Source organism: Cottoperca gobio, chromosome 17 (genome assembly GCF_900634415.1).
Source record: "Cottoperca gobio chromosome 17, fCotGob3.1, whole genome shotgun sequence".
Lineage (NCBI taxonomy): Eukaryota > Metazoa > Chordata > Actinopteri > Perciformes > Bovichtidae > Cottoperca > Cottoperca gobio.
Window position 1 is genome coordinate 22208111 of NC_041371.1, and position 27553 is coordinate 22235663.

The 27553-nt window shown below is 41.5% G+C and overlaps 1 protein-coding gene across 3 annotated transcripts; it reads right to left on the reverse strand.

Annotated features, from left to right (window-relative positions):
* On the reverse strand, positions 1 to 27229 carry ca8 (carbonic anhydrase VIII). 3 transcript variants are annotated; one of them, XR_003833867.1, is made up of 9 exons: positions 26697 to 27229; positions 17536 to 17721; positions 17179 to 17303; positions 15954 to 16049; positions 14478 to 14540; positions 14292 to 14340; positions 11468 to 11580; positions 6672 to 6865; positions 1 to 2305 (listed from the first exon to the last, which is right to left on the reverse strand). XR_003833867.1 is itself a non-coding variant. In XM_029453248.1 (8 exons), the coding sequence occupies exons 1-8, from the start codon at positions 26767 to 26769 to the stop codon at positions 6731 to 6733; spliced, it is 846 nt and encodes a 281-aa protein (XP_029309108.1). In that variant the 5' UTR covers positions 26770 to 27217; the 3' UTR covers positions 3679 to 6730. The 3 variants fall into 3 exon arrangements, 1 of the variants encoding a protein (XP_029309108.1); XR_003833866.1 differs by having other exon boundaries at positions 17536 to 17727; positions 26697 to 27216; XM_029453248.1 differs by lacking the exon at positions 1 to 2305 and having other exon boundaries at positions 3679 to 6865; positions 17536 to 17727; positions 26697 to 27217.
* Positions 27230 to 27553: the final 324 nt, after the last annotated feature.

Sequence of the window (27553 nt, forward strand, 5' to 3'; positions counted from 1 at the left end):
TAGGGATCAAAATATGTTTTAATACAGGGAATATCAAGGCTGTCATAGAGAATCTGGAAGAATCATAAAGGATAGAGCTACCAAACAAATGTGTAGACTGTAGTTTCAGTTTGAACAGCATAGCATCAGGAGAACATTATGTATACAGCATGAAGCCTGTATGTGACCGTTTAACACTAAAGACCAAAATATCATGCAACACATGAATGGAAATGTACAAGGGTTTAGATGAAAAGGACATTGATGCAGCATAACAATCCCTTCAGTCTGATATTTGACAGCCTCAAGCAGGGCGAGCTAAGTGGGAATTAAAAAATTTGAAGGACTTCATTACCCAGAATTCATGTACTGTTCGTTTGGCTAACTAAAGCTGTGTGGTGAGATGAAGATGTGGAGCAGGTTCAATAAGCAGCTGGTGTAAGATGTTAGACTTTATCACAAGAATATAACCAGAATAAACAAACTCATTAAAACTATTACACCATATTATGCACATTAATAGATCAATGTAAACCCACCCTCCCACTAATTACTAAACTCCTCTTTATATTCCCTTATAGGCTGATATAAAGCTTTACAATGTAAAGTCAATACAGAGCAAATGTTATCAAACTACTGTTAAGTTACTGAACTGTATAGATGCCTTGCAGTCATGTGACTTCTGAAGATGAATGTTGTTGTTGTTGTCTCCATGTTACTGATATTTCACACATAGGCTCACAATGCCCGCGCTCTTCACAACCAATGTCACTAGTTTCTTACCTAGATAGCAAAGATTAGAAAAGATATGCAGAGAAAATATCGGTAATTGGATCATATCGTCGGAGATACGGCCTGACTTTTCATGATATGATATTTATATCTGCCAAGTTCACTATTCCTGTCCATACACCGGAGAAAGTTGGAAAGCCTTCAAGAGCACAGATGAGTAGCCTACACGTACTTTGCCGCTGGCTGGGTCATTGAGACAAAAATATGGCATCTGATACGAAAATAATCTTATCAAAGGAAAGGTAAACTGCATTATGTGCACACTTATTGTGGATAGCTGAAATTTAATGGGCTTTTGTTGTGTTTTCTCATTGGCAAAGACCCACTGTATTGGGGTTCAACAGGCCGAGGACTCCCTGTTGGGCCTAAGCATCGGGAATCTTGTATTTTTAAGATGTGTTTTTTCTAACTAAATACAAGTAATCCATAACTCGGTGCGTAGGTTGTTTGTGTAAAGCTAGCCAGAGTGCGGTTGAGAGAGAGAGAAAGAGAGACAGAGTGTTACAGTGAGTATGAAGATTGTCACCTCCCACTGCGCAGCATATAGAAGGCATGTGTTTGAGACAGGGCTAAACCAGGTACTCAATATGGTGGCGGCCAACAGTAAACAAGTGTTTGGCGCGGTTGTGACGTTAGCTGTAAGGCATCTATAGAGGAATCCGGCGGCTGATTAATGTGTTGCACTCTCAAGCGCCTCCGCCATTACTGCATGTATTGTATACAACCTTTATTTCAATGGCATTTGATATATTTTTTAACAAAATACAGGTTCTTGTGGCTCTCTTGGATACATTTAATGGCAAAAGGGCTTAAAAAGTAAAACAGTGCTCAATGTACTTCACTGTTAAAGGAGGGTTTAATAGTCAGGTTTGTCTACTTCAGCTTACAACTTGGATTCGTCCAGTTTATTTTATTATGAACATATTTCCATTTTATTTTGACTGCATTTTTAGATTCAATTGATTCATAACACAATATTAAGTTAGAAATACAGTTTGTAAACTGTGTGCTGAACTTGTCCAGTTCTGTCTTCTGCAGCACATTCAGTCTGTTACATATGATGGCCAGCCTGATGTCTGCACTCAATGTGTATGCAACTCAGTACACACAAGTGTGTGTGTATGTGTGTGTGTGTGTGTGTGTGTGTGTGTGTGTGTGTGTGTGTGTGTGTGCGTGTGCGTGTGTGTAGGTAAATTTGAGGTTCGTGCTTCCTCTTGTTTTGACAGCGGAGACGGGCAGGTTGTAAAACCTCCTATCGTCTAATCAGGACACAAACACATACAACAATACTTCATACAGTGCACACACAGGCACAGGGAGGATGTTACACTCACATACACATGTACAGTAAGAATGAGAGGGGAGAGAGAAGAGAGGCTATGCAGAAAAGGACACACACGAACAAAAGCGCACAATGAAGGTGTGAGCTCAATAGTTTCTTTGTCCACCTTCAGTCTGCAGCTGATCTACAACCACATCAACACTCTCTCCCGTTATTTATGTTCCTCTCTTCACACCTCTTCGTCTTTCTCCCCTGTAATAAAAGAGAAATATGGATCAGATCAAAATAAAAGAAACAAGAAACCAGATGTGCTCTGCAGCTGAGTAAAACTTAAGAAAAGGGGCAACATTTATTGCTCCTGTGTTTCTGTATATTATTGTTAAGATTTTCCAGACTGGGGGGAAAATGTCAACTGCAACAAAGCTACTCAAGAGAAACGTGTTGAGCTACCCTTTAAAAGTTGATGGTAATTCCATCTGCAGTGCCATATAAAATCAGTCAAATGATTGGACCACGGATGTGTGATATATGCTCTGCCTAAGGTTCCGTTACCTTTTCAGACACAAGGGAAATGACTATAATATTATGTAATGCCTCAAGCTCAGTGGCGGGCCGTGCATTTCACACCTAGGCCTTCAGTGATGTCCTACACAGTCCTACCTGAATTATTCCACCTCTTAATACCATCATTATGACTCCATGGCTCTAGAAACTATACATTTCGACAGAAACGCAGTATAACTGGGCGTTGCATCACCTTAACATAGTCAAGTACAACAGAGTTATATTAATATTTACGAAACATTTAGTTGTAAATAGCAGGCATTCCCAGCAGTTCGTCTTGAAAATGGCGTTGTAATTATATATGCGACCAAATCGATCTCTTCTCCTCCTTCAGCCATTGTGGGTTGAAAAAACAGCTTGTAGAAATCAATCAAAAAAATACACAAATTAGCTCGTTCAAAGTTTGCTAGCTCTGCCTCTCAATAGTGCGTATCCAATCAAAAGACGTGGACGTGATGACGTTATCGTACTCCTGCTAGCTGGCCCCGGTGTCGCCAACTCGAAATCTGATTGGTTAACGCCACAGTTTTGTTTCCGTTCACTTTAAGCTACAGGTGCCCGCACTGTTGATTCTGAAGGCCTCAGGGCAGATTTCTTGGACCCTGGCAACACATTATGGCTGAATGTGGCTTTGAGGCAATCAAAGCATTTTAAAAAATAAAATCAAGCAACCAAAGTGAGAAAGAAAACAATAGTAGGGAAAGCAGCTTTTGACACATTACTGACATTATAATATGTGTACGTTAACGTGACTCTTATTAGTCTCTTATTATGAAATACAACAATACAATAATCTCTTCTGAGGGACCAGACTACCACCTTTGTCTAATGCTCATGGTGTGATGAAGAGCTCAAACTGACTGAATAATCTTCTATAAAGTTGTAAGACGTTCATGCTCCACAGACGATGTATCCAACTGAATTAGGTGATTGCTAGACTTTCCCTTTAGTGTACTGCGTATTCATTGTTAATGAGCAAATGTTAGTGTCATGGATATTTATCGCTCACAACATTGTGGTATGAAACAGAGAGGAATCAATAAAGCACAGACACAGATATAGTTGATTAATTATTATTTTGTTGTACAATAAACAATAATAATGAGAACACTACCTGCTTCCAAGCACAACCGCGTAGTGTCCCTCAGACAAAGACAATCTTGTCCCTTATATAGGAGCTGCACGAACCCTGTCGCAACATACTTTCAACATACATTGGTCTACTTCTATTGCCTCAAACTTCATGGCACCAAGGTAATCAATTCCAGATACAAAGGTTACCTTCTTATGACCTTTGAGATCATGTTGTCAAAACATATATTTGTTATTTACATATGGTATGGATTTTTATATAGGGCCCCTTATGTAAACTTAATGAATAAGACATTGTTCATTTTGTTTATCTTAACATTAGCATGCTAAACTAGACAGTGAACATGGAAAACAGTTTACCTGCTTAGCATCAGCATGTTAACATTGCTACTGTGATGTCAGCATTGTAATATATAATCTGAGCACAGCCTCACAGAGCTGCTGACACGGCTGTAGACTCTGGTTTCTTCAGAACACGGACAAAGAGGGTTGTGTATATTTTGGCAGGCAGTGTGAAAAAGAGAAAGATAGGAATGTTCTGGAGGTTTACCTAACATTAAAGATCACCCTCTCTGCTTTAATGCTCCCAGCTCGCTCTACTATCCACTGCTCTGCCTCTTCTCTCTCGTTTGCAGGTCTTGTCTCAGGTGGGTTTGTGCTGGTGGGACCGGATCAGCATCAGGTTACATTGTAAACAATATTCCTCTGTTTTTTCTCCTCTGTCTCCTCTTCTTTCATCCCTCTGGCATTTTCACCTCTCTTCCCCACAGTACCCCTCTTTCTCCCTCCTCTCAACACACTTTGTTTTCCTTCTTCCATCTAAGCTTCCTGTTACTCTCATCTCTCTCCTTGAATATGAACTATGTGGAATTCAGCTCAAATATTGAGTGGTTTCACAGGGTTATGAAAACTATGAAGAACTCTAATAAGTGCTGCTCTGTAAAAATACATTTTGCAATTTTGGAGGGTAAACACTATTTGGTAGTTCAAAGTTTGGTGTTGGAGCTTTATTCAGTGAAACAGCAATGATTTGTTTAAAATAAAGCAGCACACTTAACATCTTTATTAGTAATTTTGTCATTATAACTCCTAAAACACCATGACTGCATGAAGACATCTACTTGCCAGGTTTTTGTTCTATGGTTGACATTGTAAATGTGCAATGAGGTTACCAATCTTCTCAGCGAAGGGGTCATGTCTTTAAAGGAAAACCTCCCCCCAAAATGATAATTTCTATATCAAGTACTCCCCCTGTGTTGCCTTGAATTCTTTAAGGAAACTTCAAGACACTCTATGTCTCATGCAAGGACGAGCAACGCGTCGGTGCCAGTGTGAGAGTGTTTATGTGGAAGTGCTTTAAATAGCAAGGTTTTAGTGAAAATGCTTGTGTTTAGGAAGTAGTGAGCATACAACTAAAAACATGAGACTTGAATTATTCTGCCCGAGTTGTGTGAGAGTTTGTAAACAGATGTTTTGATGTAGTTTTGCTGTTGTTAAACCGTTTACTTCAATTCATCATTCTCCGTTTTTGGATTCTCCATTCACCGTGGAGGCAATGCATGTGCGAAAAACAACGTTTTCTTCCAGAATTTAAGGTAACACGGGGGAGTAATTGATATAAAAATGGTCATTTTGGGGATGAACTAGTCCTTTAAAGGAGCTTTCACCAGTCAAGGATGGTCCAATGCTTTAAAGTTTCATTATGGCAAATACAGGATCCAGGGATTCAAAGTCAGAATATCTCCACTCCTGCTGCTTTGATCTTGAGTCTTTTTCATCTGTGTCTTGAAAGTATTCTATTCTTCTAAATGAAGAACACCTTTAAAGAAGAAGACCTACAACTAAGCATGGAACATGATTTATTGAAGTCAGTTGCTACACCAATGTCAAATGAGATAATTTACTGCATGGAAGATAGTGTGTTCATCCTGTCCCTCACATTCTGTGTGCCAAGGCTAACTGATAGTAGTGTTTATGAGTCAGACTGCTTAGAAGAATAAACTATAACATAGTGTTACACCAACATTTCCTTGCAGGTCCTTGCTCTTCTGTTTTCCACATCGTACCATTCTGACATGTAGAAATAACCACAAAGATTTAATATCCTCAAAAGTTAAGAAACTCAGAAAGTCACGTTTGTCTTTTTTTTACCCTCCTCTTGCCCTCCAAACGTTCTGCCCTGTCGGCCTGCTGCAGTGCTGCTCAGCTAAATCTGGGATCCCACCATACACCAGACTATATGCTGTATGTAGGCTAGTCCCAGATTAGTATCTGAACTGGGTTAGTTCTTCCAGGGCTTGACCCACTACAGTGTAGTTTCAGAGGAGCCACATACCTCAGGGACTGCATGCCTAGATCCAATAAAAGACTCTCCCTTGTGAGGAAATGTGCGGAACTTACTGAAATAAGTTCAGCAAATGCTGGTCAGTTATTTTATCATTTATTTACACATTTATTGGACACTTTAATGTGTTTGTGTCATGTATATGCAAATTAAAGCCTCACAAATCAGTGTTTTATATTTACAATGGGCTAAATCACCACATGTAAAGTGAATGATGTCAGAGAATCATCCCCCCACTCTGCATGTTCCCTCAGTTGTACAGAGCACTTTAGCTTTTCCGCCGCACATTTTGTTTGACTATCACCAATCTGAGTGAGTGTTATTTCCAGCAGCAGACGGCTGTCTTCAGTGAAAAAGAGAAAAACGCTGGTGAACATAGAGGAGTATTTAGCAGCAGTATTGAATTCACATTCATCGGGTGGAAAGAAAATGACTATAAATGAATGCTAATGTTGCTCTGTCTCTGCTGGATGTTTAAATAGGCACGTGTGTACTGTATGTAGTTTGATGCTTTATTGATTCTGGGTAGATATTGATCTTATGCTCAGGACAATACTTTTTCATTAAAGTGCTGTATGTTAAAACAGGACCGAGCAGAACTCATTTTAACACTATTACCTTCTGTACTTGTATCTGTAAGTCCCATAGTTTTCTGAGTTGACAGTGGAAAGTGAGAGTCACTGGAAGGCGGCACGAACCGTCCGGTCACTGAGCGGCTGGGTGGGACGGAAGTTGTCCCCCAACATCCCATCATTCCCTTCCAATAGCTCCGCCCCTTTAAAATGGGATCGCAGCCTCCGGAACTCTTCAATCTGCAGAAGAGGAAAGATTACATTTTAGAGGCCAAACTATTCACAGTTCCATATCTCAAGGCTCCACACATAACATGTTAAATATGGTCTAAGGCCAATACTGATATCCCTGGACTAAAGTGGCTGATGACCAATATCCTCTATTATTATTATTAGTTTGCATGACAAAAGGATCTCCAAAAACTCCAAACCTCCGGTGCACCCCGTGTATCCCTGGCAGAGTGAGAAAGTATGGAAGCTCTGACAGGCAAGTGAGAGAGAGAGAAAAATCTGATGAACCCTTTGATTTAAAATTTCCTTTTGAAACAGGTGAAAAACAATCTACATTTTTGTAAGTAAGGTTTCCTTTTTTTCATTTGTGAAAACAGTTGGAAAAAAGTTTTGGTGGGTGAAAATAAGTGTTTGTTGCTGTAATACCAACAAACACCACAGTGCACCACCACACCATGTTCTAAATAGGACTAAAAGCATTCATGCTTTCTTCCAGGTGAGTTTTAATTTCTCTATGCACTCTATACATAAAGTAGCATACATATTATGTGTTTGCAAATTATGTAACATTACTCTCATGTCTTTCTTTTCGCTAGAATGAATGCTATTAAATACAACTTTTACCTGAGGAGTGAAAACATTATATATCAGACTTAGTATATAAAAATGTATTCTTATTCGCCCCTCAGGGCTTCCATAAGAAATTGTTGAAACGTGTACAGTGCTTTTAGACAGTCTGGTCCCAACATAAGAAGACAACATGGTTGCATAAACACATCACTTTTGCCCTTTGACACACAGGATCATTCTCAGGTGACATGTTCAGTACTGAGCAACCTGGCTGGGGAAAGAATTAGACTGGGACCCATGTGGGGTCTCTAATAATAATAATAATAATAATAATAATAATAATAATAATAATAATAATAATAATAATAATAATAATAATAATAATAATAATAAGCTTTATTTGTATAGCACCTTTCATACAAGAATTGCAGCCCAAAGTGCTTCACAGCAAAAACATAACAATTAGTACAAGGACAGAATAAGAGCACCATTATAAAATAGCAGAATTAAAATAGCAGAAAATAGCAGAATTTAAATTGTCTAAAATAACATTGGCACACATTCTTGTAAATATTTTAAACTATCAGGGTCATATTTTGAAAGTATGAGATCAACAATGGGCCCCTGTGCCAGACAAAGACCCTCCAATGATGTAATGATAGTGTGCAAAAGAACTATGATAATCTGAAGACAGCTGACACTTTTCAAATTGCCTAAAGAAAGTATTTACCCAGCAGTTAACATGAAGTTTGGACAAATCCGGTCTTCTACAAGAAATCTCTTGTCTCTACATCTCTTATTGTTTTCTTGCTCAGACCAAAATGTTAAGATCAGAAATGTAACAGAAAGGATCCAAAATCTGACATCCTGTTCATGTGCAAACCACCGCAGCAGATACTATCACTTTCACACCATGTACTGTATCATAGTGGCTGGCCAAAACAAACATGGAAACAGTTTCTGTGCTGTCGAGCTGTTGGCTTACAGAAGGAGGATTTATTGCCTGCTGTCAAAGTGCAAAACCTGGAGGCATAGAAACACTTAAATACCCGCATGCACATATGCACTGTGCACACACGCTTTTAGCAGTCTATAATAGCCGGATGTTTGAGGTGTGTCGTCTAAGTAAGCAGGACCTGATATTTTATAATACTTCTGCTGTTGTTAGAGCTCATTCAGCAGTGGGGCCATGTTTGGTCAGGCTCAGGTTTACCCTGGATCAGCCCCTAGTTATGCTGCTATAGGCTTAGACTGCCGGGGGACACCTCCCTGCTCTTTTCCTTCTCTTCCTCTCTCCTCCCCTCCCTCTCCCCTCCTCTCCCTCTCTCTCTGTATGTATTTATATAAATGTATGTTACTAACTCATCATCCGGGTCATCATCCCCGGAGTGTCTGTCTCTCATGTGGCAGGTTGCCACTGATAAAGTTTACGTCAGGATCATGAATCGTGGCTGCGCCTGCTGCCCTGGTCCTGCTGGATACCGGGAAGCCTTTTTGACATTTTCCTGGATTCATCCAAACTTTCTCTTTTTTCAACACAACATAATTTCTGTCAAATGTTGTATTTGTACTATGTTGTTTATCCTGTACACACGACATCTATTGCACGTCTGTCCGTCCTGGGAGAGGGATCCCTCCTCAGTTGCTCTCCCTGAGGTTTCTTCCAGGTTTCCCCCTTTAATTATGGGGTTTCTTTTGGGAAGTTTTTCCTTGTGCGATGCGAGGGTCTAAGAACAGAAGGTGTCGTATCCTGTACAGTCTGTAAAGCACACTGAGACAAATGTGTAATTTGTGATATTGGGCTATATAAATACATTTGATTTGATTTGATTTGATTTGTCTTAAACATGATACAGAGACTTCTGTACTCCAGTACTCCCAGATACTTCAAATAATACATACAGTATATAATATATATTATAGTCTGCTTATTAAACCGGTCAGCATTTTCAGCAGCTGGAGGCATTAAACTAATTAATAAATATTTCAGTCATTTGTGGAATTAAATTTAAATGTTCAAGTTTACATGTGTTTACAGGGATAATGGGCAGCGATTCGGTCATTATTGTAAAATGAACCCTAACAGGGTATTATTACACGGCGACTTACTAAATGAATCAATAATGTGGCACAAAATATTGATCAAAAAGTGATTTTATTAATTTAATGATGATTGTATTGCTTCCGCTGAGAAAAATAGTCTGTAACTCTGTAGTCTGATGAAGATTAGCAATTCATAATATGTCAAACTTTGACAGGTGTCCACATGTCCCAGCTGAGTGCAGAGTAAGTGGTAGTCGAGGAGACTAAGGACAGAAAGTAAAACGACTCTGAAAGAGGTTTTCTGTCCTGTAACTGTCAAAGTCTGTTCACATTTTCTTTTCCATTAACAGTCTGTAATTTCTGGCAGAGCCCATCCCATGTCCCTTCAGTGTTGACTTCTTCTCAAGGGTTCTCCGTCGTCCAGCTCTTTGTGTCTTTAACCTCTCTTGCTTTTTCTACACTTGTTCTTGTTCTCTTTTTCTTTTCTTTACTTCATATGTTCTTTTGCTGTAACGAGGTACATTTCCCCATTGTGGGACTAATAAAGGATTTCTGATTTCTGATTCTGACAGTTCAGCCATCATGAATCCAAAATGTCCTGCTCTCCACATATTGCAAAATGAATATTCAGAAAATATTTCCTGGTGTTTTCTGATGGAGGAACGGAAAACTAAAGTGCTATTTTGGCCGCAGCTGACGTTGTTAAATTTACCGGACTGCTGATGCATGTGCATTGTCCCTGTGTAAAATATGAAATGTTATAAAGGAATCCACATTAGTATGGACCTGGCCTGAGGCAGGAGGACAGCAAGAAGTCATTCTTTCTGTTAGCATTTCAAAGGGTCAGCATGCCAGAGGGCAGGCAGCATGAAAGACTGAAATAAATGTCAGAGGATTAACCATCATCATCCTTTACAACCGCCTGCTTGAAGAGAGCCCAGAGTCAGGAAAAGGCTGAATTAAAGGCAATGTGACAGGCTCATTGATGGCAGTGGGTGTAAAGGTTTCCTGTACTGTGTTGAATGCCAGAGATCCTCAGGTCCGTGTTCCTGTGTTGTATGAAAGTCACAAAATGGCCTGATATTGAGTTTATGTATAGTTTGGATGTGATGTAGAAAGAGAGAGAATTGAGCTGACAGAAATATATTTTACAGTTTAAAAGACGACTGCATGCGTAGGCTACAATATAATAATTTGATTGATGGCCTTACTGTTGCTATGGTTAGCAATTAGCATGTATGATCCTTGATCAAATCACTTTCACTAATCTTTCTAATACTCATGCAGTTGCTGTCTGTATCTAAATTTGAATGTGTTTTATCTGGCAATATATTTTTGGCCACTTAGGGACAGTGGGGGGAAAAGTGATGTTGTACAGTCCTGTCTCTACCTGTTAGTCATTACTCACAACATGCAAGCAACTTGCAGTCTAATATTACTAGTAATGCCCATATTTAGATATTTCTTTGTGAGCTCTTTGTAACACCAAAGAACATAAATGTACACATCAGGAACATTAAAGTGCTGCACAAGTTATCTATCTGTCTGTATGACGTCATGTTTGACCAGATCTAAAATGCACTGTATCTTTTTTTTGGTCTGGACCAAATTAACCAAACTAGAGGTGTGAAAAAAAGAGAGTGCTCCACATTTAGTATTGATTTCCTTTAACATTGCTGGACTCGCGACGGACAGTAAAAAAAAAAAAGGATCAATATCGATGCAGTAGAACCAGAGATATTGTCTTTTTTATTCCACGCATTACCCACAATGCAACACGACTGCAAACAGATGTGTTGGAGATTTGAGTGTCATGCTAGTAGCAGCTAATGGATATCCATCTAGCCTGCAGCAGAAATGAGGAGCGGGCTACATAAGTCTGATAAGATCACTTCTTTTTAACTCCACACCTCCAGATTTATTTCATTTTCAAATGTGTAATCTTCAGCCCAACCTGAGACTGACTCAAGACTTCACACAGAAGGCTTTATGTTTTACCTGTAACTGTGAGATGGTGAGAGGGTAGCGGTAGAGGATCCATGTCACATTTTCACTACAAGGTGGTGTGGTCAGAGATCCTTCATACACCCAGTAGTCTCTCAGTAAAGGGTCTGAGGGAAGATTAAGCATGTGTCAGTGAAAGCATTACATTGAACAATTTTCTGAAATGGCGAGATTATTTTACGTATTCACTCTGATGAAATGGGAAATTAAAAGGTAGAGTAGGTGTTCCACTCAGCAATAATCAGAGAGCAGCACAATGTACAGCCTCTGAGGGGGACCGCAGAATGGGAATGAATGAATGAAACGACAGATGCCGGCCTGCTTATCCTTCCTAACCTTTTTCTGTGGAACTACACAAGGTTTTTGGGGTGCTTTCTATGGGCGCTGATGCCGCCAGAGGACTAATGAGTTTGAATCAGGGTAAGAAACCCAGTCGTTCTAAACGCCATCCTGTCAGCTTCAAGTCTGCCCCTGGGCCTGAGTCTCCGCTGCCTAGCAACCCTGAGTCTCCACTGCCAAGCTCTTCGGCCAACACCAAGCAAGTTCGAGTCCCTCCCCACCTGAGCCTGCTGCCGAGCTGCAGAAGACCCCTGATCCTGCTGCCTTGCCGTGGCAGACCCCTGTTTTCCCTGCTGAACTGCAGCAGACTCTGCTTTCCCTTTCCAAACTGTGGCAGTTCCCAGTGCCTCCTGGCGAGCTGCGGCAGTCCCCTGTTTCTTGTCTCCCTGCCGAGGTGCGGCATTCCCGTTTCTCCTGCTGAGCTTCAGCAGACTCTGCTTCCCCCTGCTGAGTTGCGACAGTACCCTGTTCCTGTGTCCATTGCCGAGCTGCAGCGGTCAGAAAGTTTTCCTGCTGAGCTTGGGCGGTACCAACTTCTCCCTGCACTCTCCCAACTTAGTTGGTGGTCATGCATCGACCTTCGTCCTTCAGAGGGGTTCCTCCTTCGTTGCGGACCTCCTGTGCGGCCCCAGACGTCTGGTCACCGTCCAGTATGGTTCCGCATGTCCGGTCGCCCTTCTGCCCGTCCTCCAGGGCGGCTACGTCTGTCCGGTTCACATCCTACCCACTACGCTCGTATGGTTGTCCACTTGCCCTTCAACCAGAGTGGCTCCACCCTTTCTCCTGTCTCCTGGTCACCCTCCTGGTCAGAAAACATTTGGCTCAGCTACTAAGCCATCCCCCTGAGTTGCGCTGCTCCACCTCTGCCCTGCCCCCAGACAATCTGCCGGGGGAATCTTGCTCCACCCCTGTCCAGCTACCCCCTTCTTAGTTACCTGGCCACTTTGCCCCTGAATCCCACTACCCACCCTGCTGGATTTTTGTGTGTTTTTAGGGACATCTGGAATCCGTCCCTTGAGGGGGGGTTGGGGGGGTACTGTTATGATTCTGGTCTGGTTTTTCTGTTTCCTGTTTTACTTTGTAAGAACACTCCCCTTGTGTCTTTACCGGCTGCACCTCAATACTTTTCCCCTCACCCCACCGGCAAACCACTCCTGTCTTATCAGCTCACCTGGTCACAAACTGTCTCTCATCTCCAATCAAGCCAGTATTTAAGCCTCTCCTGCTCACTAATTCATTGCCATATTGTTCTTTGACTCATGCAAGACTCTCCAGCATTTTGTTCCAGGTTGATTTCCTGCTGTTGACCCTGCCTACCTCTGACCTGCTCGTCTCTTCTGATTCCTGATCCTCTGCCTGTCCCCTACTGGTTCGTCTGCTTGGAGTTTGTACTTACCCGTGTTGATTATCTGTCCTGCCCTCTACTTGCTGTGTTTTGGCATTAAACGTCATTATGAACTGTTTCTGTATCCTGTGTGCTGTATTTTGGTTCAAACACAACCCGTGACACTGACTGAACATGGCCGACTGGCCCAAAGTGTGGATCCCCTTCACCCACTTCTCGCAACAAAGGGAGGAACGACGAGTCCCTGCTTAAATGTAATGTTTAAGTGTAATTACTTTAATGAGTGGTGTGGCATTTTTTAAATAACTTAATTAGCGGCTCTGCCTCAGCAGTGTACTGTGACTTGAGAGTCTGTGACCTGCAGCAGTACAACTGATTTTGCCTTCAGCTAATGTCAAGTGCAAAAACAAAACATACATTTATTCAGTTGATATTTGATTTGAACACCTTTCAGCACAGTAATCTCTGTGGTTTAGGTTTTTGAGTGAAATAAATAGTTCATATTTTCATCTAAAAACGTAAAAGTTTCAAGAAGAGATTTGAAAGAGTTCTGAATTCTAATCTTATGAATGATAATATTTTTTCATTTCAATTAAAGTGAACAATAATTAGAGAAACTTATCACATTATAATGCATTATAACAATTAGATAAATTATAAAAAATAATATTAATGTAGCATATTACAACTATGGGAGTTATAATACACATGATCCTTGCAAAAACAAAAGCAGCATTTATGAAATATTATGATACTTGACCTTAAGTCATAATAAAAAATGTATAATGTGTTATGATTAATGACGTATAGCATTATGAATATACATGAGTGCTTATAACTATAACTACACAGTTCTATAAGCAGATTATAAAGAATTCTAAGTATGTTTATAATGCATTATATAAATGGGCATCATAGAAAGTGTTACCACTTTTTCCACCAACACTGTTTGATACTTCTAGTGATTGTGGTGAAGAATAAACTGGAATTAAGAATGAATGAATTGATGATAGTGACCCTGCAGGCTGCCACCTTGAGTGAACTGGTGGTATAACCTACAACTTAAACTACTATTTGTTCACAAATCTTCCAATTTATTAATTATACATTGAAATCAAATAGTTTTCTGCTCACCAGGTAACAGAGTGTTGGGGTTGAAGCAGGGGATAATCTTGCTCTTCCCCTGATGGTAATACAGCAACACAACAGAAATTATTGAATTAATACATCATGTAGTTTAACAGCGTCATTCTTCATCTAACATCTGACATCCATCTGTGTCTGTACTAATCTGTCTGATCCTTTCAGACTTGTTCTCACCTTGTACTGCAGGTCCTGTAGAACTTCAGTGATGGCTTTAAGACCCAGATGCTCCTTACCGATCTGATGAAAACACATTCCAGGTTTCAGTGGGCGGTCAGTTGGTTGCCATAGGACTTATCAATGTATCTTCTAAAGATAATGTTATCAGTGACAGCCGCAAAGACATGAACAATGTTTTAAGAAGATCTTAGTTTATATCTGCCGCATGCGTACAGGAAGTAAACAGGAAGCACAAACTAAAGGAGCTGTCAAAACAGGACGTGTGAAGTTGATGTGTTCAAACTGTGGGGTGAAGAAGATCGTGTTTTTTCACTGAGCTGGTGAGACTCAGATCTCTCTCAAAGTGGTTATTGAATTCTGAGGTTTGATTGTTTTCATTAAACTGGTGTAAAAGTTCCCACATTTTTTAAACAGTTTTCCTTGCAGGGAATTTCAATGGAGAAGTCATGAAGTAGAGGAATCTGGGATTTCATAGGAATTTAGCAGATGGTGTTTTCCAACATGTCATATTTATATTATAACACAGAATGATTAAAGATAATCTGGAATGAACCTGTTCCCTCATTTATAAAAGCAACACTTACAATCCCAGGAAAGAAAAACACTTTAAGGTCCACAACGTGCTGAAAAAGTCAATATTTATTTTAAACTGAGGGCCAAATCTATGGAAGGTAAAATGCATGAAGATACTTTCAAATGTTTCAAACTAAAATATGTTGTCAAGCATACATGGGGTAGTTCTGCTCCAAAATATTACACTGCAGTTTATTAGGTACACTTAGCCAAAACTAAAGCAGTCTCATACAACAGCCCTACAATCCTTCCTTCATGAAGGTCGAATGTTTCGTTTGTGTTGATGCAGTTTCAGAGAGCTGTTCAACTTCATTGTAATTTTGGAGGCTGGTGAAATGTATTATGTTATACTGTGAGGTTTTTATATTAGTTCTAGCCTTATTGATAAAACATGGGGTGGACAGTTGGAACTGTTAGATTATGTTGTCTGCATACTGTAAAGCTCTGAATAAATAATTTATTTTCTCTTTGTCATGGCAACGTTTCGATCTGCATGTGATGTTATAGACTCAATAGACAGCAGTGAATATGGCTTGCTATAGAGGAGCAGTTATTGAGAGGGTGCCCACCTTTATCACCATATCTACTTAGCTGCACTCTATACATTCTCACACAATTCGTATTGAAACACTTAGGTATACATTCTTACATACATTTACTGTTACCCATCACAGTGTCAAAAAGAAAAATGGAGGACTCAATATGTGCTTATTCTGGTTTCAAAGCAATACAAACTAGAAAAATGGAGTAAAATAAATCTAATGATCTTTGTCCTAAAAGCCAGTTCATGTGTATATATGATTTTTTTATTTTTTTATATTGATCTCTGTTAAATTGACAATGTAACACTGTAAGCCAACCCCTTATCTGGCCACTGTGGTTATTGATGTGGATGTTTACCTGCACAAAAAGAGCTATGATGAGGACTCCATTCTTCTTCCCAAGAGCGTCCTCCAAAGTGTTGAACAGAGTGCTGTTCCAGTGAATCAGATGGAGCTGCAGACAGACACACAACACAACCTGTATATGAGAGCTATTGTTTCAGATGGAGGGAACAGAAGTAAGTAAGAGAGTCAGCTGGGGGTGACTGAGGGCTTTCTATATGGGCTCTTGTGTCAAGTGATGTGATCATGGAGAAAGTAGTGCAAAACCTCTACCTCTACCTTACTGTAATATAAAAACTGTAGAAAATATTTAAAATCAATTAAAATCTTTCAGGCTCCATATCAGTAGTTTTATCTCAGACTTCCCATTCAGCATTCATTTTGTGATTTGCAAAAGAGGTCAAAAGCTATCTTGATGTCTAAACATAGTAATTGAAATAGTTTTGTAACCTTGACCTTTTAAGAAAATATATCTCCGTTTTAAAGTACAAGGCTTGTACTAAAACCAACAATGACTCAGTCTGTGACTATTTTCCAGCTTCCCCTGCCTGTCTGCGGCACTCAGCTTCAAAATGTGTTCCTGCTGAAGATATCTTTTTTTAAATGGTTCACAATTATATAGTTTCATTTAAAAAAGAGATTGAATCATTTACTTAAACAGTGGGACACAGCAGTTTATAGAAAACTATTTTCAGTGGCAAATTGATACACCTTTGGAGCTCTAGGAAGCAGTACCGTTTATGTGGAATTGATTCAAAATAAGTGTGTGTGTTCACAGTAGAAATGGCACCCGGTGCATCGATCCATTCAATTATGGTGTGGGTCTTTACATGGGAAACACGCTTTAATCTAAATACCTCAAAAGGTCCTCCAAACAAAATGTGTTGTTTGCCATTGCCTTCCAAAATTGTCACAAATGGCGTTCACAAAAAGTATTCACATTACTGTTTTATGATCTGCCATCTATATGGTGGAGGTTTGGTTATATTTGTTCAACTGAACCAAAATACATTCAATCACATTTCAAGACGAACATTCTCGTTCCTCTGAACACTGTACTTCTAAAGTCTGTTAGGAGCTGTTGGTCTGCTTTAAAGTGTGTTAGGCCCACCGCATGGCCATGGCCTTATTTCTGTATGTGTGTGTGTGTGTGTGTGTGTGTGTGTGTGTGTGTGTGTGTGTGTGTGTGTGTGTGTGTGTGTGTGTGTGTGTTTGTGTGTGTGTGTGTGTCTTTGCACTACCTCCATAGGGAAAGCCTTGAAGTTGACAGTGTGCTCTGACCCTCTCTGGTTCTCTTTGCCCCAGTGGAATCGAACCTCATGAAGCTCATACTCATGATCACTAGGCAACGGACCACCGGTAACCACTGACAACAGCACAGGAAACCCAGGGCATTGTGGAAAAGCGCACACAGCAAGTAGAAATCAGGTCAGAGTAAAAGTGAAAATGAGAAAAAGGAGGTCACAATGACTGACAGCAAAAGCCAAACATGCATCATGCTTTGTCATCACTTCTTAAACAATGAGAAGTGAGTATTGACACGTTGTCACGTTGTCATGTTGTCATGTTGTCATGTTGTCATGTCTCCTGGGAGTCACCTGACTTGGACTTGAGAATGATGCGGACAGAGTGTCCATCGTTGATGACCTCACAGTCTCGACACACCACGTAGTTTGGTGATAAGCCGACATCCAGGAGGGACGGGTCATACTGAGCCTCCCTGGAGTTTAAGTTAATGGGAGACTGGTACTCGCCGTTGGCTGCTGGGAAATGGAGTCCCCATTCTACACCTATGAGTGAAAACAGGCACACACACACATCACATGTACCATAAGTGTTAAGGTCTTACAGTAAGAGAAAGTATGTGAGTATTATCAGAAAAATGTCCTTACAGCATCAAAAGTAAACATATTAAATACAGAGAAATTTTACCTGTGGGGGTGTATAAGTAATTATATATTATATATCAGTAGCTTAATATTAAGTATACATTAATGTTTAAGCAGTATTTTACTCGTACAAGTACTTTACTTGTAGTTGGTTAAAGTTAAACTAATTGTTAACTATTTTATACAGGGCTATAATTTATGATTACTTTCATTATGGTTAAATCTGCTGGGTATTTTCTTAATCCGTTTGGTTTGTAAAACATATGAAAATATGTAGAAACACAATCACACGTTCAAAAACGACTTCATGAAAAAAAGGGAAAGGAAAGGAGAGACCCTGCCCGGAGGAAGCCCGGGGCCCCCGTCTGGAGCCAGGCCGAGAGAGAGGGCCCGACAGCGAGCGCCTGGTGGCCGGGTTTGCCACAGAGCCCGGTCGGGCACAGCCCTAAGAAGCTACGTGGTGCCTCCCATCCATCCATCCTGTGGGCCCACCACTCATGGGAAAAACCGCTGGGGTCGGGTGCGCTGTCACACGGGTGGCAGTGATGGTCAGGGACCTCGACGGACCAGACCCAGGCAGCAGAGGCTGGCTCTGGAGACATGGAACGTCACCTCTCTGTGGGGGAAGGAGCCGGAACTAGTGCGGGAGGTGGATCGCTACCAGTTGGATCTGGTGGGGCTTACCTCTACGCACAGTCTTGGCTCTGGAACCGTACTCCTGGATAGGGGTTGGACTTTATTCTTCTCCGGAGTTGCCCAAGGTGTGAGGCGTCGGGCCGGGGTGGGGATACTCACTAGCCCCCGGCTGAGCGCCGCTACATTGGAGTTTACCCCGGTGGATGAGAGGGTCGCCTCCCTACGCCTTTGGGTTATGGGGGGGAAAACTCTGACTGTTGTTTGTGCCTATGCCCCAAACCGCAGTTCGGAGTATTCGGCCTTCTTGGAGACCCTGAATGGAGCCCTGCTGGGGGCTCCAGTAGGGGACTCCGTAGTCTTGCTGGGAGACTTCAACGCACACGTGGGAAACAATGGAGACACCTGGAGAGGCGTGATTGGGAGGAAGGGCCTCCCTAATCTAAACCCGAACGGTCGTTTGTTGTTGGACTTCTGTGCTAGTCATGGAATGGCCATAACAAACACCATGTTCGAACATAAGGATGCTCATAAGTGCACGTGGTACCAGAGCACCCTAGGCCAAAGGTCAATGATCGATTTTGTAATCGTATCATCTGATCTGAGGCTGCATGTTTTGGACACTCGGGTGAAGAGAGGGGCGGAGCTGTCGACTGATCACCATCTGGTGGTGAGTTGGATCAAGGGGTGGGGGAAGACTCTGGACAGACCTGGTAAACCCATACGGGTAGTGCGGGTGAACTGGGAACATCTGGAGGAAGCCCCTGTCCTGGGGATCTTTAACTCACACCTCGAGCGGAGCTTTTCAGACATCCCTGTGGAGGTTGGGGGCATTGAACCTGAGTGGGCGATGTTCAAAACCTCTATTGCTGAAGCTGCGGTGATGAGCTGTGGTCTCAAGGTCTTAGGTGCCTCAAGGGGCAGTAACCCTCGAACACTGCGGTGGTCAGGGAAGCCGTCCGACTGAAGAAGGAGTCCTTTCGGGTTATGTTATCCAGGAGGACTCCGGAAACAGTTGCAGGGTTCTGAAGGACTAGAAGGGCGGCAGCCACTGCCGTGTCAGAGGCAAAGCAGCGGGTGTGGGAGAAGTTCGGAGAAGCTATGGAGAAGGACTTTCGGTCGGCACCAAAGTGCTTCTGGAAAACCATCCGGCACCTCAGGAGGGGGAAGCGACGAACAATCCAAGCTGTGTACAGCAAGGGTGGGACCCTGCTGACTTCGACTGAGAAGGTTATCGGCCGGTGGAAGGAGCACTTTGAGGAACTCCTGAATCCGACTAACACGCCCTCTATGGTAGAGGCATAGCTGGAAGCTGATGGGGGATCATCGTCAATTTCCCTGATGGAAGTCACTGAGGTAGTCAAACAACTCCACAGTGGCAAAGCCGCAGGGGTTGATGAGATCCGTCCAGAAATGCTGAAGGCTTTGGGTGTTGAGGGGTTGTCTTGGTTGACACACCTCGTCAACATTGCGTGGAAGTCTGGGACAGTGCCTAGGGGTTGGCAGACCGGGGTGGTGGTTCCCCTATTTAAAAAGGGGGACCAGAGAGTGTGTGCCAACTACAGGGGTATCACACTTCTCAGCCTCCCTGGTAAAGTCTACTCCAAGGTACTGGAAAGGAGGGTTCGGCCGGTAGTCGAACCTCTGATTGAAGAGGAATAATGCGGATTCCGTCCTGGTCGTGGAACAACAGACCAACTCTTTACTCTTGCAAGGATCCTGGAGGGGGCCTGGGAGTAAGCCCATCCGGTTTACATGTGTTTTGTGGATCTGAAGAAGGCGTATGACCGGGTCCCCCGGGTGATACTGTGGGAGGTGCTGCGGGAGTATGGGGTGAGGGGGTCACTTTTGAGGGCCATCCAATCCCTGTACGCCCAAAGCGAGAGTTGTGTCCGGATACTCGGTAGTAAGTCGGACTTGTTTCCAGTGAATGTTGGCCTCCGCCAGGGCTGCGCTTTATCACCAATCCTGTTTTCATGGATAGGATATCGAGGCGTAGTCGTGGAGGAGAGGGGTTGCAGTTCGGTGACCTGAGGATCTCATCGCTGCTCTTTGCAGATGATGTGGTCTTTATGGCATCATCGGTCTGTGACCTTCAACAGTCACTGGATCGGTTCGCAACCGAGTGTGAAGCGGTTGGGATGAGGATCAGCACCTCAAAATCTGAGGCAATGGCTCTCAGCAGGAAACCGGTGGATTGCCTACACCGAATAGGGAATGAGCCATTACCCCAAGTGAAGGAGTTTAAGTACCTCGGGGTCTTGTTCGCGAGTGAGGGGACGATGGAGCGAGAGATTGGTCGGAGAATCGGAGCAGCGGGGGCGGTATTACAGTCACTTTACCGCACCGTTGTGTTGAAAAGATAGCTGAGCCAGAAGGCAAAGCTCTCAATATACCGGTCGATCTTCGTTCCTACCCTCACCTATGGTCATGAAGGCTGGGTCATGACCGAAAGAACGAAATCACGGGTACAAGCGGCCAAAATGGGTTTTCTCAGACGGTGGCTGGCGTCTCCCTTAGAGATAGGGTGAGAAGCTCAGCCATCCGTGAGAGACTCGGAGTACGTTGAAAGGAGCCAGTTGAGGTGGTTCGGGCATCTAGTAAGGATGCCACCTGGTCGCCTCCCTAGGGAGGTGTTCCAGGCACGTCCAGCTAGGAGGAGACCCCGGGGAAAAACCAGGACTCGGTGGAGAGATTATATCTCCTCACTGGCCTGGGAACGCCTCAGGATCCCCCAGTCGGAGCTGGAGGATGTGGCCCGGAGAAGGGAAGATTGGGGTTCCTTACTGGAGCTGCTGCCCCCGCGACCCGATCCCGGATAAGCAGGTAGACGATGGATGGATGGATGGACAATCACAGGAACCCAGAGGACCCACAGGACCCCTATCACCCCAGCAACAAACTTTCCTGTCTGCTGCCGTCTACAGACGGGACAGCAGCATCCGCACCAAGAGCAGCAGACTGAGGGACGGATTGATCCCACGGGCCATGAGACTGTTGAACTCCTGAGCTCTGTGAAGTGTCACTACTTACATATGTTTATTCCACTTATACACATACTTATATATTATTACAGTACACAGTATTATATTCTACTGTACAGTATTTGAAACTTTACATTCTGTTTTATCTTGTTATATTTTATATGTATATATTTGACTTATTCCTGCATTTAACTTGCACCATTATGTCTCTTGCACTATTGTATTACTTTATTTATTTTTCTATGTCTTAAGTACACTGCATGTTGCGTTGTTGCAGGAGCCTGGGACTTAAGATTTTCATCGCCAACAACTGAAGCTTTTGACCATATGACAATAAAGCTTTTGAATACGTCTTGTTTTGTCTGACCAAAAGCTCAAACCTCAAATTTATTTTGTATGTAAACTGAAGAAAATCCCCAAATTGTCACATTTGAGTCACCATGAAATAATTAGCATTTTTACATGAAGAATCATCTGAATATTTCATCAGATAACAAAACAGTAACTGACTAATCAACGAATTGATTGACCGACTAATCATTTAAGGACATTTTTATATCGACTGCTGTTGGTTTATTTAACATTTTACGTCATATATTTAAAGTAGACAGCAATAAGATGTACCTTAAACAAGAGGAGAAATAAAGACACACGCCCACATGTGAAAGCAGACCTTTATAGAGGAGTCCTGTGTCTGCCTCCTAGCTGTTGACAGTACTTACATGAGGTCAGAAACACTAATGAATTAAAACCTAATTAAGTTGCCTCTACATCTCGCTTATGCAGTGGCTCGCCTATAAACAAGCATGATGGAGTCATGAAAATGCAGTAGGCTCTCCCAGGTGAGTCATTTAGGCAAAATATTATAAAACTCAGCCTCATCAAACTTTCATAGGTCAAAAAAGACACAAAGCATTTAACTGAAGCTCCTCAATGGAAAACAATAAAAAAACAAACAAAGATAGATAGATTGACACAACAGATTAGTCTGCCACACCCGACAACTATATACTCAAATATAGAATCCAAAAAGTTAGGATAGGGTACCCTTCAACAAAGAGAGGAGTATCTGGTGGGAGGTGTGGAGACAGATTTCTGTATTCAGTGTTAAAGGTTTTCTGCTGTTTGTCACAGCATATCTTGAATGTGTTCTGAGTATGTATGAAAGTACTTTGGCTGTGAAAATCTCTTCTATAATATAATAGAAATTGTACCCTCTGATAATATAGTATTACTTACCCACTACAGGAAACAGTACGTATGTAGAAATTCATAAACTCTGCTCTTGCAATGTACACACAATAAATATTTTTGCTTTTTGCGTTTTTAACGGAAGACATTTTGACTGTAACAGGAAATACACAAGTGGAATTTATAACATTAATTAACGCTCTGTTCAATTTAAGCGTAAAACAGCTTTAAAGTCGCTAGCAAAGCTAGCTGGCTATTCCCATCTGCCTCAGGGGTCACAGAGCCATCCTGCTTCCTTTAACACACAGACATTAAATTGATATCATTTGTCTAATCTCACTAAGTAAGATGAGGAATTAGTGAATACTCTAGAAGACAGTAGCCTACTCCATTAAGATTTTGTTTTTTGTGTTGAGTTTCTGTCTATTTTGTATATTGCTGCTGAAGTTCCTCTTTAAAATGTAAAATACAGTAAGGCTTACTTAGGCTTGTTGTGTTGTTCTGGGTTGCTTTATTCTTGACCTTTGAACATTTATTTTTGACATAATGGAGATACCATTGAAAGGTCTGTAAAAGGTAAGAGTTTATCTTTTTAAAACAACTGTATTTTCTGATTGCTGTCAGCGGGGGAGACAGGCAGAGGGAGACAGGGGGAAGGGAAGAGTTTAAAGTGTTAAAAACTCATTCAAGCAGGTTGTGGTTGCAGGAGGGCCAGCCTGTCAGCTGAACTGGGACAGAAGACTCTTTTGTAATATCACTTTTGACCAAACTTAAGGGGGTGAAAACTGTCTTAGGTTAAGACTGCAATATTGTTGCTCAATGTTTTCTTGCGCTGGCAGAGAAACACAGAGGAGAGAAAGTGATACTAAGTGATACCAAAGGTACACACTGGTCTAGATTCACTTCAGCTTTTTGCTGACCACAGTCCCTCTAACAGCACAATGAGAACATTGTTAGATGTGTTTTTAAAAGGGGAAACGAACATATTCGGTGAGTATCATGTTCAAGAAGGCCCAGTACACTCATGTCCCTCCAAGAAAATGAACTCCTCACGGACCGTACTTCTTTCTACTGCAGCTGCAGCAGAGACACTGCAGACAGGCTGACGATAGGAGAGAGGGGTGAGGGGACCCTTCACATTCTCTCTATCCTCAGCAACTAAAGCCTTGACAACAATTTACTAAAGGCCAAGAGGGTTTCACTGGTGTTACAGTACACGTAAAAGGACTGTGCAACATTCTGTGTGTGCATGCGTGTGCACCGCATCGCTACAGCACATACAATAGAAGTGATTGCTGTCAGTCAAGTAATGTGCCTGCCAACATGTTGTAATGACATAACTGTATCACAGAAAACCATTTAGCAAATGAACTGAAAGCCATCTTGTGTGGAAGTGGCTTTGTTTCAGCTTTGTTGGTCCTGAGAACCAAAACTGTGAACTGAAAGCAACGGAAGGCAGCACAGCATTCAGACAGATATTTCCTTCAGTTTACATCATTATTATTTATCCATGCATCTAAAATAAAAATGGTTGTACATGACCATATATGGAATAATATATATATATATATGTATAATAAATAACTGTATTCTGCAAAAGACATTTTAAAGATGAAAAGCAATGCAATGAGCAAAGTGAGGACTTGCAATGGATTTTTAAACCGGAAAGGTCCCAGACACAAGATGTGTGAGTTTAACACTGACTCTTCCTGTCCACATCAAACCCTGACAGAAGTTGACTGACAGATGTACCTTGGTACCTTGGTCCTGTTGGTTAGCAGTATATCTGAAAGATATTATACATAACAACGCCAGCATTGAATAATATCAAGTGTCCTGCAGAAAATCTTCTCCCATGCACATAATGCTTCTCTGCACAGCAGCATGGCATTCATCAATCATTCAAGCATTTTAAAAGTTTACATATAGGCTACTATCTGTGTCAATGGAGCATCCAATTAATTATCCAATTTTGTAATTTATAAAAACATTACTTTTAGGACAAAAGGTTTCCACAGGACACTGGTGGTGTTGCAAAGCCGTACACAAGTGTCTAATTCATTCAGTATACTCACAGGAAGAATTTTACAGTTCAACATCACAGGGCATCCCTCGATGCTCAGTAAAGGCAGCGATAGAAAGAAGACAGAGTGAATCAACACAAACTAAATGAACTCATTATATCATAACCGCATGACACACTATAACTCGACTATACATCTGGGACAATCCAAAAAATAAATAGATATTATTATTTGAAAGTCGGCACAAGCTGGACGGTGTCTCATTTCACTTGTTTGGCCAAAACATGTACCGACTGACTTGACAGTTAGTTAAAGGGGCACATCACCAATTTTACACACAAAGATAAACTTACCTGTCAAGGGGAGTATTATTGTGAAAACAGTTGTTTAATGTCTTTTCTGGTTCTGGAAAGGTTTTCTCGTGTCAAAGAAAATAACCCTGATGATGAGCTTGAGAAATTTGAGAAATAGAAATTTTGTATTACAAACTAGGAGCGCAGAGTTTTAAAGACATGGCAGGAACGATCTAATAGAAGTGCAAAGTGAGAGGACATGGTTCCATATGTATAAGTCCCATTCTTTTCCTCTATGGACAATGTTACGTGACTCACAGTGGGGCTTGGATGGGCATAAAACTCTCCTGTTTGAATAATCAGTCCAAGAGATGAACAGCTGTGTTAAAATGATCTGGATCCTGAATGGTAAAAAGTAAGGTGAGAAGTTAACTACGACTCCCAGTGTGCATTTCTGCAAGAAACACTTAATTACAGAGTTTCAAATTTTAAACGATCCTCCCTGGAAGAACCACAAAATCGTTCTTCTCAACAAGTGCCCCAAAACGACTCCTGTTACTTTAAAGTGACAAAGTCCTCTAGTGCAGTAATTCTGAGGGTAGCAAAGGAGGAGGTCAGGTGATATCATAGAGCCACAAAGTCAGTGTAGGGAGGAAGTTGGGATGAATGAATGGGCCAACAAAACATCGGCCATTAACACGGGAGACTGCTACTTACCTGACCAAGTTATTCTGCCAAAACCTTAACCATAACGTTGTCACATAATAAAATACATTTATTTTCAGTAAGGATTTGTAACAGTTACTGAAGGCACCAAGAGATCTTCTGTGTGGTTCTAGAGGGCATGGACAAACAATACATTTCTTTCCTTTCATTTGGAGGACTTCTTGTAAAATTATTTAACGTTTTCTAATAATGGCAGATGGAAGCTAAATATTAAACTGTTGAGAAACCTTTGCAAGCTGCAGCAGAAATCCGTCACTTTTGGATTCAATTTTGGATGAATTCAGTAACTATGGTGGGTGTTTTGAGTTGCCCAACTTTATAGAGGTTCAATTCAAACTGCTGCTACGAACCAGAGAAAGAATTAATAATACTAAACCAAACCCATCCTGCAAAGCTCGCCTAAAATGCATCCAAACCCAAACAGATCACACCCTCTGCATATTTATTTGTATTTCTTGTCTCGCTTTTTCTTTGTCCTTTTTTTTCTTCTCCTTCTCTTTATTGTTTTTTGTTATTAGCTTTTTTTTTTGTAAATACCCCTTTAATTCCATCAAAGATCAAGTGGTTTCAATACCTCCATCTCAGTCAATAGTTTCCTGTGATATTTCTTATACATTCTTATATTTATTGTAAACAAACGTGTTGCTTTGATATTAAGTGCATCCTGTACAGCAGAGGAACACTCATAGTTGTTTAAAACCGCACATTTAAAAGTGTTCATGGATAAACGGTTATATGTATTAGAGTAAGCTGCAAGAGAGGGGAGAAAAACTGAAAATATATTTGTTTGTACTTATTTTTACTTCTTGTTTACAGACATGTTCATACCAAAACAAAACCAGGATCTTCAATATGTGCCAGCACGGTAAAGCTCCAGTAAAACAGTAAGTAAAGACGACATAAAGTGTGTAAAGTTTTGGCTTCAGACCCCTTTCAAATCTGGACCCTCAACTTTCTATACAAGCAAACATCACATATTTCCCAGCATCCCCTCCTCATATTAATGAAGACCAGCCTACCTTCCTCGTAGCCCCAGTCCAGCTCATCTTTCCCTGGGTTATAATCCGACTCCTCGTTCATGTTGTCAGCCATGGTGCTTGGCAGTCTGCTCACTGTGGGTAGAAACCAGTCTGTCCTCCCAGTACACTCTCACACACTGCTTTTGTCACAAAGTGAAGTCTCTGCAGTCTGCTGGATGGATTCCCAACCGAGCAACAACTCCCTCAGCCTCTCACTTTCTTCTTTATGTCTTTTCTTAACTTGCTTCTTTTCTTTTCTTTTTATATTCTTTACGTCTTCTACCCTTTCATGTCCTCTCTCGCTCTTGTCTTCTTACTAACTGATGTGTGGAGATCTCTGCCTCTCTGTATTTCTCTTTATTCTGTTGCTCCTCCTCTTTCTCTCTCTCTCTCCACTTTGCTCTGCTGTTATCCCCCCGTCTTCCTCTCTGTCTTACTTCCTTCTCTCTCTCTTTTACTCTGCAGACTGCAGGTGTGTTGTTTACCTGGCTTTTCTTCCAAATAAATACACATCAGTATTTCCTTATCTACCTTCCCTCTATAATCTAAGTGTCTAAGCTTTCATATGTCTTTCTTTCTAACATATTATTAATGTTTCTCAGTTGTTTGACTTGTGTGTTATGTTCTGTTAACCTTTCTGCTGTTTTGGCTACCCTGGTGGTATTGTGTATGTGTGAGTGTTGGAATGCTGGCAGGAAATTCATGCTGGTGTTTCTGTTGGAGGCCACAGATCTACCCGTGGGTGAAGGAAACAGCAGTGGTTGAGAAAACATGAAGAAAAGGGCAGGGCTGACAGAGTGAAAGGCCAAAATGTTCCAACCTTGATGACTTCAAGATGAACAGAGAAACTCTTACAC

Coding starts and splice junctions, on each gene's coding strand:
- ca8 (XM_029453248.1), bottom strand. CDS start 26,769: ATGGCTGACAACATGAACGAGGAGTCGGATTATAACCCAGGGAAAGAT. Junction 17,304..17,535: donor CATTCTCAAGTCCAAGTCAG/GTGACTCCCAGG, acceptor TGCTGTTGTCAG/TGGTTACCGGTGGTCCGTTG. Junction 6,866..11,467: donor TCACCATCTCACAGTTACAG/GTAAAACATAAA, acceptor CCTCTTCTGCAG/ATTGAAGAGTTCCGGAGGCT.